The sequence below is a fragment of the Nicotiana sylvestris genome, chromosome 2 (assembly GCF_000393655.2).
Source record: "Nicotiana sylvestris chromosome 2, ASM39365v2, whole genome shotgun sequence".
Lineage (NCBI taxonomy): Eukaryota > Viridiplantae > Streptophyta > Magnoliopsida > Solanales > Solanaceae > Nicotiana > Nicotiana sylvestris.
In genome coordinates this window covers 111,451,973-111,464,828 of record NC_091058.1, presented here as the reverse complement: position 1 = coordinate 111,464,828, position 12,856 = coordinate 111,451,973, and the positions used below count along the sequence as shown (strand labels likewise).

At 37.0% G+C, this 12,856-nt stretch overlaps 2 protein-coding genes across 3 annotated transcripts in view; one reads left to right on the top strand and one right to left on the bottom strand.

The window, feature by feature from the left end:
* Positions 1 to 1,910, top strand: part of LOC104212995 (DNA polymerase alpha catalytic subunit) — a 28,904-nt gene extending 26,994 nt beyond the window's left edge. The window contains exons 28-32 of the mRNA XM_070168137.1: positions 310 to 526; positions 1,032 to 1,085; positions 1,172 to 1,291; positions 1,391 to 1,465; positions 1,571 to 1,910. Of these exons, the coding sequence (XP_070024238.1) occupies positions 310 to 526; positions 1,032 to 1,085; positions 1,172 to 1,291; positions 1,391 to 1,465; positions 1,571 to 1,717 (613 nt within the window). The 3' untranslated portion in view covers positions 1,718 to 1,910. The remainder of the gene's footprint in view (positions 1 to 309; positions 527 to 1,031; positions 1,086 to 1,171; positions 1,292 to 1,390; positions 1,466 to 1,570) is intronic.
* Positions 1,911 to 1,976: 66 nt separating this feature from the next.
* LOC104212996 (nicotinate phosphoribosyltransferase 2-like) lies at positions 1,977 to 11,721 on the bottom strand. 2 transcript variants are annotated; one of them, XM_009762370.2, is made up of 15 exons: positions 11,210 to 11,721; positions 10,884 to 11,031; positions 10,632 to 10,751; positions 10,372 to 10,506; positions 10,221 to 10,282; positions 7,907 to 8,012; positions 6,634 to 6,735; positions 5,528 to 5,644; positions 5,172 to 5,230; positions 3,954 to 4,128; positions 3,257 to 3,391; positions 3,086 to 3,184; positions 2,839 to 2,947; positions 2,405 to 2,517; positions 1,977 to 2,298 (listed from the first exon to the last, which is right to left on the bottom strand). In XM_009762370.2, exons 1-15 carry the CDS (start codon positions 11,362 to 11,364, stop codon positions 2,221 to 2,223), a joined length of 1,713 nt encoding a protein of 570 aa, XP_009760672.1. In that variant the 5' UTR covers positions 11,365 to 11,721; the 3' UTR covers positions 1,977 to 2,220. The 2 variants fall into 2 exon arrangements, with proteins under 2 accessions (XP_009760672.1, XP_009760673.1); XM_009762371.2 differs by having other exon boundaries at positions 7,907 to 7,982; positions 11,210 to 11,717.
* Positions 11,722 to 12,856: the final 1,135 nt, after the last annotated feature.

Sequence of the window (12,856 nt, the reverse complement as noted above, 5' to 3'; positions counted from 1 at the left end):
CAATCATCTATAGTGTTTCAGTAGTTATAATAAAATGAATTTTAGGCTTCATTTTAACTGAAAGGAAAAAAACAAGTTTAGTTTTCCTTTTATCTTTAGTACAGGTTGAAGATTTTTTCCATTCATTTACTTTAATTCATACTAGTTATTGCTTTATCGTATCAGTTTCCTTTCACACTTTTTTTCCTGCTTCACCTCTCTCCCCCCCAGAGTCTCACTAAGTTGAGTGTACATTTTAAAATGCTATCTTTGTGCTATATGAACATTCAAGAAAGAAACATAATTTTCTTCGGACAATCCTAAATGCAGATATCGGGGTTGTGAGCCTTTGACTTTGACATGCCCCAGCTGCTCCGGCTCTTTTGAGTGCACACCTATATTTAGTTCTATATGTTCATCAATTAGTCAAAAGCCAGCAGACCTGCAAGTAGGAAGAGCTCCCAGCAAGTTCTGGGAAAGATTTAGCTGTCCCAAATGCCCAGAGGAGAGTGAGGGGAATATATCACCGGCGTTGATAGCAAACCAGGTACTGTCTTGAGTTTCAACTGTTCCGTACTGTCCAAAATGTTTTAAACATATAATCATGGAAAAGTGCCTTAGTGCCTTCTATTTTTCTTCCCAACTGATATGATTTCTTTCTCGCCATGAGTATAGATGGCAATGAAGTACTAAGACGATCTCATCTCTAGATTCTCTGATTCAAAACGTTTACTTCTGTGGTTCTCTCTTGGTTTCATGTTAACCTTCCCCTGATTCCTTACTTGGTATCAGTCTCATTTTCTTGCATTATCTACCTTTCATTTCCATGATTTCCTCTCTTCTTTTGGCAATCGTCATTTTTTTTAAATTATATCAATGCGTTGAAAAATGTCACTTGAAGGATATTTTTTGCTTCGCTTTATTTGCTTGTTCTTTTGACTGAAAAAGAAAAGAAATTCTATGTTGGTTTACATATATACGCTATATAATTAGTGACAGGCCGATTGATACATCTATGCTGTAGACTGATGTTGTAACGCCATCCTTAACAGGTTAAAAGGCAAGTAGAAGGCTTTATCTCAACATACTATGAAGGAGTGATGATGGTATGTGCTTTTATATTTTACACCTATTGCTCTGATGAGCTTGCTTAGACAGCAACAATCTAATTAGACAATTTTATTCTTTTCAGTGCGATGACGAAACTTGCAACTACACAACTCGTAGCCTGAACCTCCGAGTAATTGGGGAATCTGAGAGGGGAACTGTTTGTCCAAATTATCCCCGTTGTAACGGGCATTTACTAAGACAGGTTTACTTTCTGATATATAGCTTGATTCCTCTGTTTAGTTAACCTGCAGTAATTTTTTTAGCTGGTTCTGATAAACTTTTGCACGTTGCACCATGGCAGTATACGGAAGCAGATCTTTACAGACAGCTTGCTTATTTCTGCTACATCTTAGACACTGTTCGCTGCATAGATAAGGTTGTCTCTAGCCCAGTCTGTGAATTCGTCAAAATGGTATTTCGTTTTTTGTTTTTTCCCCTGGCGAATAAGTTGCTAATCTCGAAATGGTCTTTTGAGTGGCAGGTAGAGAGTAACATGAGAATACAAGTAGAAAAGGAGCTTGCTAGGATACGCCCCGTGGTTGAAGCAGCAGCATCAACCGTACAGAAGTTCCGGGATAGATGTGCCTACGGGTGGGTTCAGCTTAAGGATTTGACTGTCTCATTCTAGCAAGCCTAATACTACCAATATTGTGATGTCTCGTGTAAATAATAAGAAAAATGTCTAGCTGGCATCGGAACAAGCAAACCAACTAGCGGAGTAATGAAATTCCATAAGTATTTTTCATTAACTAAACTGAAACTCTCTGCAGTCACTGAATTAGCCACACTTACCTTAATCATAACAATATTCTGTGCCCATAGATTACATAGTCTGTTTTATCCCCTCATCTTTGAGAAAGGATTTCATTGAAGTAACAAGCTAGCAGTAGAAAGAAGCAAGCGGAAGAAAAACAACCGCACTTTTATTGACTTTTACAAATTTGAAAAAGGCTTATACATTTCACTCGTAACAGCATCAGAAAAAAAGAAGAAAAGTACTTTGCTTTGGTTGGTTTCTTTATGAAAATTTTAGACTACATGAGGAAAAAGATACACATTGCGGAAAGTCTAGAAGGACTCTTTTCAACCAACGGATGTTCCAGTTTAAGTCCTCAAACTGTTCATTTATGGTCACTGCAACTCGCCCACAGGTGCTTCATTGAGCCAGAGGAAATGGATGAAATCGTATAACTTTGCACTTACACTGACCTGCTCAACAAATATGCAATCAAAACCAGCAAAATGAAAAACAATGCTTCAGTCAAAAATTCATTAAATCTGATGAATCTGTGGAAGTCCCTCATTTGCTTCTTACCTTATATGGTGTTGGGTTCAGCCTTCTCATGTGATCTGGTCGCATTTTATCCAGTTGTTCAATACATCTTTCCCTGATCTCCTTCAACGGAGGAAGGTCTTCTCTTGTTTTATCTTCAGAAATGACAAACCAATATCCGTTAGTCAACATTGTGTATGAACTGTAGGAGCATGGTAATCATCAAAGCCTCCTTAAAAGTAAATGGTTGAAGCTAAAACCAACGTGATTAAACAGGATATGTCGTAAGAAGTATGTTCTACCAGTTCTAAGCAGAAGTAGTCAATTTTCCATGTCTTGCTGGAACTTAATAATGTCGCCAACATAGGCTTCCAACACATATTTTGGAATTTACGGTAAAGTATGGTCATGCTTTTGCAGAAAATAAATAATTTAAACCAAAAAGTTAATACATTTGGAGAGATAACAACTCCTACCTGAATTTCCAGGCCAAAAGCACTTTAAAAGCTCCTCAACATGCTGGGGCACCACATATGCCCTTTTAGATTCACTAAATGGGTGGCGGCACAAAATTCGTTCACCTACCTGTCAAATTGCAGGAAAAAAAATTTGTCCATTATCTTTCTTTTGTACCCACAAACTAATTTCTAAATAAATATTGATAAAGGAAGAAATATCAGGAAGAGCTATTAGGAGCTTAACAAGGGAAGCCTCATAAATCACCTTAGGCTGTGGCTCATTTTCGCCAGTCATTATGTCTACAAGGGCGTATCCTTCCTTCCCATACAATCTATAACACCGCTTTTTGCATGGAATAGAGACCTAGAAACAAAAAAGTTATGAACTTCTGCACTGAATCTAAATGCCAAATGAATATCCATAGCTTCAGCAGACCTTTGACACATCTTCAGAAAGTTTGATTCTAGGCTGATTGTTTATTTCAACTAACTTGAAAACAACACCAAGAGCAGCTTGAGCATAACAGGTAACCAGATGAGTTCCAATACCAAATGCATCAACCTCATGACCCTGTTTAGAAAATAAGTTAGTTGATGCAGCTTTTCTGAGGGAGAAAAACGTAAGTCAACAGGTATGAGAACCAACATTCAAGCTATAAACTCAAATTAATTTGAGGGTTCTCTAGTGAATAGACATCAAGTTAGGTAGAGTACTCACTGCTCACGCTTCCATAATCTAATGTAGGCAGATTTGGTCTTTCAACAATTCCATTAACCAGGAGTAAGTGGAGATGTGATTTTATCTACCGCTAACGAGGTTATTGATTTATTTCTACAAGAATTGTTTGTGTCCACAAAATCATGAGGGGGCTAATTTAAGCCAACTTCAACATTCAAGTTAGAGGATATTTCCTATTCATACTTCATTCACAGCTGATAGAAATATATGCGTTGAAATACATTTACTAGCACTTCGAGGGTATGTATACCCTTAATCCAAATAATGGCACCAGATTAACAACAAAGTGAAGCATAAAAAGACAGGGAGGTGTCCACTAGACTACAAATCATTCAGAGACTAGACCGTAAAAAATAGAATAACATAGCACAAGTAGTAATCCTCATGATCTTACTTGTTTATTTAGTGCATCCAGAGTTTCCTCATTAAGGTCATTGCTAGCTGTGATGTTCATCTTTCCAAAACCAGGCAATCCAAATTCTTTCTCAATAGCACGAAAGAATTTCCTAGCTTCACATGACTGATAAGCAAGATCACCAGAGTCTAGTCTAATGCCCACAGATTTATACCTGCATCATAGTACGAAAATGCTAAAAAGCCTGAAAACAAAATATAGAAGACATGGGTGCAAAAGAGCAAACAAATACACTAGAAAATTACCAACAGAAGGTAGAAACAGACAAGTTTAAACAAAGTAACATTTCAGGCTTAAAGAAATACATTGCTCAAAAAATAAATCTATTGATTAGAAGCAAGGGAGATATGTCGAGCTCTGATTCAAAAAATTGTAAAGCTCTGGAGAAATTATGAAATAGAACAGTCTGCACTACCAGTTGTAAATAAGTAAATAGCTTTCATTAATAGCACATGAATATGGTTTGAGAAAAAATATATGTACAAGTGATTGTCTGGTTCATAGCGGGAGCTTAGTGCGCCGAGCTGTCCTTTTTTTTTTTGATTGTGTGGTTCATCAAATTAAGAGGTCCACATATATAAACCTTTTTAAATATGGACAATACCTCCCCTCTCGTAGAAACCCCTTCTACCCAGGAATCAATGATGGCCCATTCCTAGTTCGTTTCTTGGTAACTTGAACTCCAATCTCAAGGTTGAAAGTGGAGGGTCCTTTTGACTAGGTTATCCTCTCTTTCAGGTTACATATATACACAACATAAATACATATCATCTTGAAAGTACGAAGAGGAAAGGCACATGTTTCTCAACCTAAGATGAAGTGCTCCCGGGCAAAAGGCCATAATACCTCTAATAACCCTGGCCAAGGTTGCCTGTTTGTGCTTTGTTCTTTTTGCTTTATAAGAAGATATTGGGGGGGGGGGGGGGAGGGTTTCACATTTTCTATTTCAAAATCCAGTGTTTTCTTTTCTTTCTAGGCTAGTTATTCTTTCACGTTCATTAGTATAATAGCACAAGCTTAAATATATAAGATAACAAAATAACAAAATTAGAAATTCTGGTTGGCATATCCTTTTATAATACATGAGAATATTATGACTCTACACCATCCAACAAATTAAGCATCATACAAGAAGCAGAGACATGCAGAAAAGAAAGGCCTGTTTACAATCTAAATAGAATCATGCAAAGAGCTTACCCCAAATCATTAAGTGCAAGAGCAACTGCACAAAAATTTGGTATACCACTTCTCATTACCTGTTAAAGTACATGCAAACGTCATCAAAGATCAAGACCAACCAAAAAGTTCGCTCACGGTCGAAGAACATTGTAATCAAATAACAAAAACATAGCCAGATACTTTAATATCATGAGAAAGGTAGTGTATTTCAGGATAGATTTTGCTGTCTATGATACTAACTGAAATTAATGCAATTGTTGACTATGGTTTTTTGCTCTACCAGCTACACGTGCATAGTTCTAGATGGCAACGCAAAATATCTCAGAATCAGAGGAACAGCCAAGGAACTGCATAAGCCGACAAGTTGTACTTACATCATAAGTGTCTACAAGTGCCAAAAAGCTTCCAGGAAATGCGAGTGCATATGAGGTGAAAGCTGCTAACTCACTTTGGTTTGTCTCACTGAAAATTCCACCTAATAAGTGTGACCACTGAAAAGATCAAAGAGTCATCACATCAATGATATCCATGCTCAAAATGGAAGAGAAGCAGATTCCAGAGTAATGCCCTGTACTGATAGAGAACCAGTTGTTTTATAAAAAAAACAGAAATACTCTAATGATGTAGATTTTTGAAATCTGTACAAGAATTAAGGAAGGCCTACATGAGATTCATGGTAGTTATATTTTCCAGCATCACTGTCAGAGTACTAAGAGAAAACTCACAATTAATGAAATTATTTCACCATAATCAACCATAAAAAACATATAGATTTTATTGTGTAATGGCATGCAACCTCTAAGTAGCATTATCTATTCGTTTTGGGGTGGAAGGGATGGTCATGGGGCATTATAACTCTGAGCACACATATCACCTGAAAGGACACAGTTTGTCTCAGTGGAATCAAACCCTAGGGAGCACGCTTTAGGCACATATTCACGAAACTGGCTATGAATTCAGCTATCTCTAGGGGTTAAGCAGAATTAGACGTAAGAATATAGAAGTCTTACTACCTTTTGGCAATTAAATGGTACATAGGGAACATAGAGTCCATCAGGTTTTCTACATTAGGCCTACTTTGTTGAAGACTGACAAGTATTAACAGTCTGACATCAATTGAATTGGATCAAACTCCATCCCTCTTGATGGTTTGAATTTTGAGCAAGTGTTGTAGGGAAGATTAGGAGCGTTGATAGTGATGGAAGGGTGAAAATTGAAGCCAAAGCTAAATGATACTTTGAAATGAACGAGGTAATAACAATTTTTTTGATGAATGAAAGACGTAACAACAAAATAGAGAACCAATTTGATTTATCATAAAGAAATACATGAAATGGTCAAAATCCAAGATAGACCAAATGGAGAACTTTTACTGATCGAATTAAAAAAAGACCAAAAGGAAAACTTCTATTAAATTTTGATGATCCAACTGGTACATCAAAAGAATGAGATAAACAGCTGAATTTAAGTTAGGCAATACCTTTAATTTATTAAGCCATGTCTGCACCAGACTAACGAAATCTTCACAAACACTAGAACCATCACGATGTTGAAGTGATTTCTCTATGATCTCATCCGGGCTCTGCATTATAAGGATTAAGTTAGATAACAGATGACTTCAAGCAAGTAGAAGATGTTGAGTGCACAATCCAGAGCAAAATAAGTTCTAGGCATAAAGAAGCAACACAACAAAACAATTTATAGGAACAAAACTTGAAATTAGCATCCACGAAGAAAACATGACTTGATGAGCTTACAAATTACAGCTCACTCATCTACTAAGAGGGTTCTGGCTGAAGGCTGGAAGAAAAATTATTATTTTTGTGTTTTTTTTTATAAGACAGGATGAAAAATCATTTGATCGTATGCATACCAATAATTAGCTCTAAGCGGCAGTTCAATGCACATAACTGAGTATGAGCTCGTAATCGAGCTATGAGTAATTATTAATTTTTGTAAAGCAAATGATATTACTAATAATGGGAGAACTCCTGTGTACAAGAGATATATGAAAAGGTAGAGAATCTACCTCAAAACACGATTCTCTACAATAGACACCCAATCATCTACACAAGTACGGACCTCATGGGTGCACCAAAAAGCAATCAAAGACGAGACTATTCCTCAAATGTGCAAACTTAGTTCAGTCCCCTCGAGCTATGTGTAATTATGCATCGACTAATATAGTCAACTGATGCCACTCGATGACATCGAAGAAGAAAAGAAACTACAACTGTCACTACCAATTGAGTATACAAGCATTTATGTACTCTATCAATACATATGGGGCCATAAGAAGAAAAAAGAACACTTGCATTCCACTCCAACAGCGAACGATTCTATTAGAGAGTTTAAGTAATTTGTTTAACAACCAAAATCATCTTTACAGTATCTAATTCACAATATTGTCATCAGATATGTGTAACAGATGAAATGATTAGGTCCTCATCGAAATTGGCCAGAAAGCAAATAGATGTGGCAGCTATACCTTCAAAACAACTGTAATAGACAAACGGTAATAATATAGATTGGTAACTGAAGACTAACTAACATTTGCTGAAAGGACTAAAATGGAGATTGAACGGAGCACTTCACTAGCCTAAGACATGTTTCTTGCTATGCTCTGACTAAAGACCAGGTTTTTAAGTAATTATCATCTTGAATAGAGGCCAGACAAACTGTCAGAGCACTTTGACAGTACAGGTCTCACTTAGTTCAAGGGTAGGCAAAGTTGTTCTGAAGGTTGCACCTACCAGAAATGAGCTAACAAAGGCATGGGAATGGGTGCCACGGAGTGGGATTCCAAACAGCTTTCCAGCTGCCACATTGCTGTCAAAACACAAAAAGACAGTGATCCTCCTGAATTGTTATGATTAAAAGAAATAGATCAGAAGGAAATGAAGCAGCTGTATTTCCGTATCAATAAAATGACAATTGACAAACATAACCAGAAAAAAAAAAAGAAATTTTCAAATGCAGACATGCACCACAGTTGTTTATAAAGTGAAATGCATCCAAGTTAAGGATCAAATTCGTCCTTGAACAATTGATTTTCTAGTTCTATCACCGGAAAAAGCAAAAGCAATAATGTTAAAAGTTTATCTGACGTGCGCACCGACATGCAAATGTGCAATTTAATAATCTTTGTTGATGCTAAAACACGCATATCAAGCAGGAGCAAAATATGTTGCATATATAAGTAATATGCAAAACAAAATATTGCTATAAATATTAGAAAATGACACCACTTGTCAACAAATGTTGAAGGCTGGTGAAGTGCCATAATTTTCTCAGAGAGGTCAAGGGATTGAATCTCACTATGTTAGCATTTGTTTCAAAATATTTGAGCCTTGCTATGGTTAAACATACACGCTGTTAGACCTCCGCCACTTTGAGCTTGACTTGACAACGAGAGTGTTGTCATGAGGCAGTGATGCCAAGGCAAGGCAAAAACGAAGTGGCAAAGGCAGGCTAAAGTGCAACGGAAGGCAGTGCGCGGGACAGACTTGTCATGGCATTGGGGCGCGGCAAAGGACCATGTTCGTGGGCAATGGCATAGGCAAAATGTAGCTACAATGCAGCTGGATAAAATGGCATTGGCGCCTGATTCAAGCCAAGGCACGAAAATGGGCAGCAAGCTTCAGATTGACCAAGTCAAGAGCGGTTACGGCACATGCTGTGCACATGGGCAGCAGTTGCACTTTGCTAAAATGCTGGCAGGAGTGTTAGCACGTTTTTTGGGGCCATGATCCCATTATTATTAGCCATGATTTACATGATCCTAGTAGTTGGGGGTTGTCAACTACATTAGGCTAAAATAGTGGGCTGAGTGGGACAAGTGTCTAAGCCTAAGTGCGACAAGTGTAAGGGCAAAGAGGGCTGTCTCGTATTGTTATAAATGGGCAGCATCCTTATGCTTTTGAAAGAGGAGAAAAACGTGTAAGAGTACACATTGAGTTAGGAAAGAGTCCTAAGTCTGGTTTTCAAGAGTGAAAACGTCTAAGGCTAAGAGTAGTCTTGTGAGTCTGGTTTTCAAGAGTGAAAACGTCTAAGGCTAAGAGTAGTCTTGTGAGGGTCAAGAGTGATCTTCTTTTGTACACGACTGTACTTTGAGTTGAGTTTCTTTGTATGCTCGAGTTAAATACAAAGTTGGGAAACAAATTTCCTGTATATTGTGCCTTGTGTTCATCTTTATTTTCTGTTGCCTTATCATATTTCATTCCCTAAAATCAGTCTAAACTTACTACGTTGAAAAGCTGCCTAAAATATTCTAAGTCCAAAGTTACTGTAATTTTGGCTAAGTGTTGGAGTAGGCTGAAATCAAGTGTGAGACTTGGCTGCCGCGCAGGCTGTTTTTGTGTGACATAAAACACCCCTGTGACACACGGCACCAGGGATTGAACTGCCGACTTCTAACCTAAAAGGAGTAACTAAACCAACTGAGTTGCAATCTATTTCGTTATCACTACTGACAAGAAATAATGTAGCAGTTCGACATTAATCAACCGAACTTAAAACCCTAACTTTGAAAATATTAATCGTTAAACTAGCCGCTTGCTGCTTTCTGCCTGCCCTTCCCAAAGGTAAGTTTTCATAATATTTTTTTCTTTCTTGTTTTTTTTTTTTTTTAAATATGATGTTATAGTGATTTATTCATTTGTTTAATTCTTCAAATGTAGACACCGCTTATGAAAAATCCTGCATACGCCGTTAATATCAAGACCCTACTCTTTTTTCACTTGTGCAATCTTGCTGTTGAATAAGAATCAAACAACATGTGATTCACAATTGCAGTGATCCTTTCTAATATGTCCTGCTTTGTTTTGGGAAGAAGACTACAGGATGTTCTTTTACGTGTTGAAAGAAATTGAATCTAAAGGAACTTGCTTTTCAAAAAGAAAGAAGTTAGTGGACTCAAGAGTTTTTCAAATTTTTAACTAGCTCATGAATCTCTAAATTTTATAATAATAAACATACAACGAATTTAGAAATCCACATCGCATTTAATAAGACAAACAGATAATGCCACTATTTCATGGAAACAGAGTGAGAAACACACGGAATCACCTTGTCGCGTCAAATCCACCCATGTAGCAATATTTAGATGCTGATATACCACCATCAGGACCCTGCTCATGAAGGTACAAATGGTCTGTTCACAGTTTGTAAGTCATATAGACCTTCCTATCTAAAAATATCACAAGGAAAGATAAACAACCTGTGCTCTCCGAAGCCCAAATTCAAGCAGTATCTTGGACCTTCCAGCTACGAAACGGTGTCTTGCAGCATTAGTAGTAACTAGTGATGCATAGTTTATGAGGTTTACAAATGGAGTTTCCAACAGTTGAACCACCTTTGAGACATAAGTAATCATCAAGCATATTAAAAATGAACATAAAACTGAGAAGATGCAATAGCATCCTTGTTGAGAAGCTTAAAAAACCAGTGCTAATAAAGGATAGTGTTAATGGAACTCACAGCAATTGGCCCTTCAATCCTCATCAGCGGTACCTTCGGAAAGACTACTGATCCTTCAGTAACAGCATATATCTCAATATCTGAACAGTCAAGTTCCCTCAGGTACTCAAAGAAGCCATCCTACATAATCCATTTAAATATGCTTATGATCAAGCACTGACAATCAAGATATATATATATATATATCAAGCATTACGAATTAACTAAATCACACATTATGGCTCCATATTTACTTGTCCATAAAAACTTTACCTCACATGATGGGGGCAATGATGACCTGATAAAAGCTATCTCATCCTCAGTAAATTTGAAATTAGCAATAAACTTAATGCACTCTTCTAAACCAGCAAATATGGTATATTCACCACCAAATGGATTCCTCCGAAAATACAAATCGAACCTGAAAATATTAACCAAATACATAAATAATCGGCGTAATCCGCCAGCTCAGCAAACAAAATGCTTTGCCACACGGCTAAAATGTTACTAGAAATTGTTGATTAATAACAATAGCGACCAGAAATAATTACATAAAAGAAATAAATTTAGCGAAACATAGAGAGAAAATGAATACTTACACGGCTCGTTCATTGTGTTTCCCAGCTTTCCAATAAGCATAGGCCATAGTAAACTGATAGAGATCTGTTAAAATAGGAGTGACCATAGGATTGGTGGGTCCGTCAATATTATTGGCACACTGATCAGCCCGGCCATTAGCTATAGTTTCAGCCATAACTATTTTCAATCGCTAGGGTTAGCGCAGTGGTTAATTCGCAAAAAGAAACAGTTTTATAGAGAGAGAAAGGTAAAGGAAGCGAGAGGATTCGTTGAGACCGTTACAAATTAAGTTGCGAAAAACGAAGAATATATAAAGAGGACTGGAGAGCGCCAAAGACTGATCGGACTTTGAGATTCTTCTTGCTTTTTGCTTGCCTTTAACTTTAAGAGAATATTGAAATGCTTCGCTTGCTGTATGGGTTGGGTTACTTGGACTCGGGAAGTCCTAACAACTAGTTTATTTTGTTTTTTATAATTGATTTATTTATCCATTTGAAAAACTTTTATAGTTTCCATTTTTCATTGTTTTTCTTTGGCGGCTTGTTCTCTTGTTGCAATGTCATAGTAGAAGAATCTAGTTAGCGAAAAGGGAAGTTACTTTTTCTGAAAAATGTATACCAGTAACTGGTTTTTTTTTCTTCCATTTTTTATCACATAAAAGAATAGAGGACTAGTGGGTATAATTCTTCCAATTGTACAAACTTAATGGATATATGTTGATCAACACCATTACTTTTTCCCTTTCTTTTCATCTCTTGTCTGTTCTTTGGTTAGTGTCAACATGGAGCCAACAAGGGTTTATCCGTCCATAAATTATAATACACAAATGAAATTAAACAAGTCTGCAAACACATTCTAAGTAGATGAAAGAAAATTAAAATGGTTAATGCGTTCTCTACTTTTTTCTTCAGATAGTGTGTGTGCATTTAAACTTTTTTTGTTTTTTTTTTCCGGCGATTTTTTTTCTAGAAAGAACTTCTCAGAGTCAACAATCAAAGTCAAAGAAACAACAGAGGGAATAGATGAGCATCATTACCCTTGCTGAATGTACCACTCAACCCTCACAGCTATAAAGTCGCTGCCACTGTTTCTCTGCACACACGCAACAGTGCAAACAGTGCATCAATCACTTTATGGGGAATGTCCTTGTACCAAACATGCTTGCATCATTTAAGTAATGTCACTTATGTAATATTAATATGAAGCAAAGGAAAAACATCACACTTGCACATCCTAGAATTCATCAAGCATTCTATCAAGTGTGTGTTGATCTCGCAAGTGACTTCCAAGGGCATCAAGAACAAATAACAACATAACGAATGACTAGTTTCCTGCATCGAGTCGTTATATGTCCTTAGTTGTGCTGCACCCTTGTTAAAGTATTTCATTTGTAATTTGTTACGACCGGCCAGTCGTCTCATGAGTTACCGCTTCATTTCCCCTATTTCTGCTTCTTTATATTTCGTTATCCATGTTTTGTGGTATCGGGTTGGTCGTATCGAATTCGGAAAGGATTTGACAATGTTTGAGACACTTAGTCTCTTTAGAGTGAGTTTAAGTTGGAAAAATCAACCGGATGTTGACTTATGTGTTAGAGGGCTCGGATGTGAGTTCCGATGGTTTGGTTAGCTTCGGGAGGTGATTTATGACTTAGGAGCGTGATCAGA

Bases quoted from the DNA above. Each gene is read 5' to 3' on its own strand.
- LOC104212996 (XM_009762370.2), bottom strand. From the start codon at position 11,364: ATGGCTGAAACTATAGCTAATGGCCGGGCTGATCAGTGTGCCAATAAT. The intron at 5,645-6,633 runs GTATTGCCTAAC...TGATCTTTTCAG, and splicing joins CATGGCTTAATAAATTAAAG to TGGTCACACTTATTAGGTGG. The intron at 3,185-3,256 runs GTCTGCTGAAGC...TTTTGTTTCTAG, and splicing joins TTTCTGAAGATGTGTCAAAG to GTCTCTATTCCATGCAAAAA.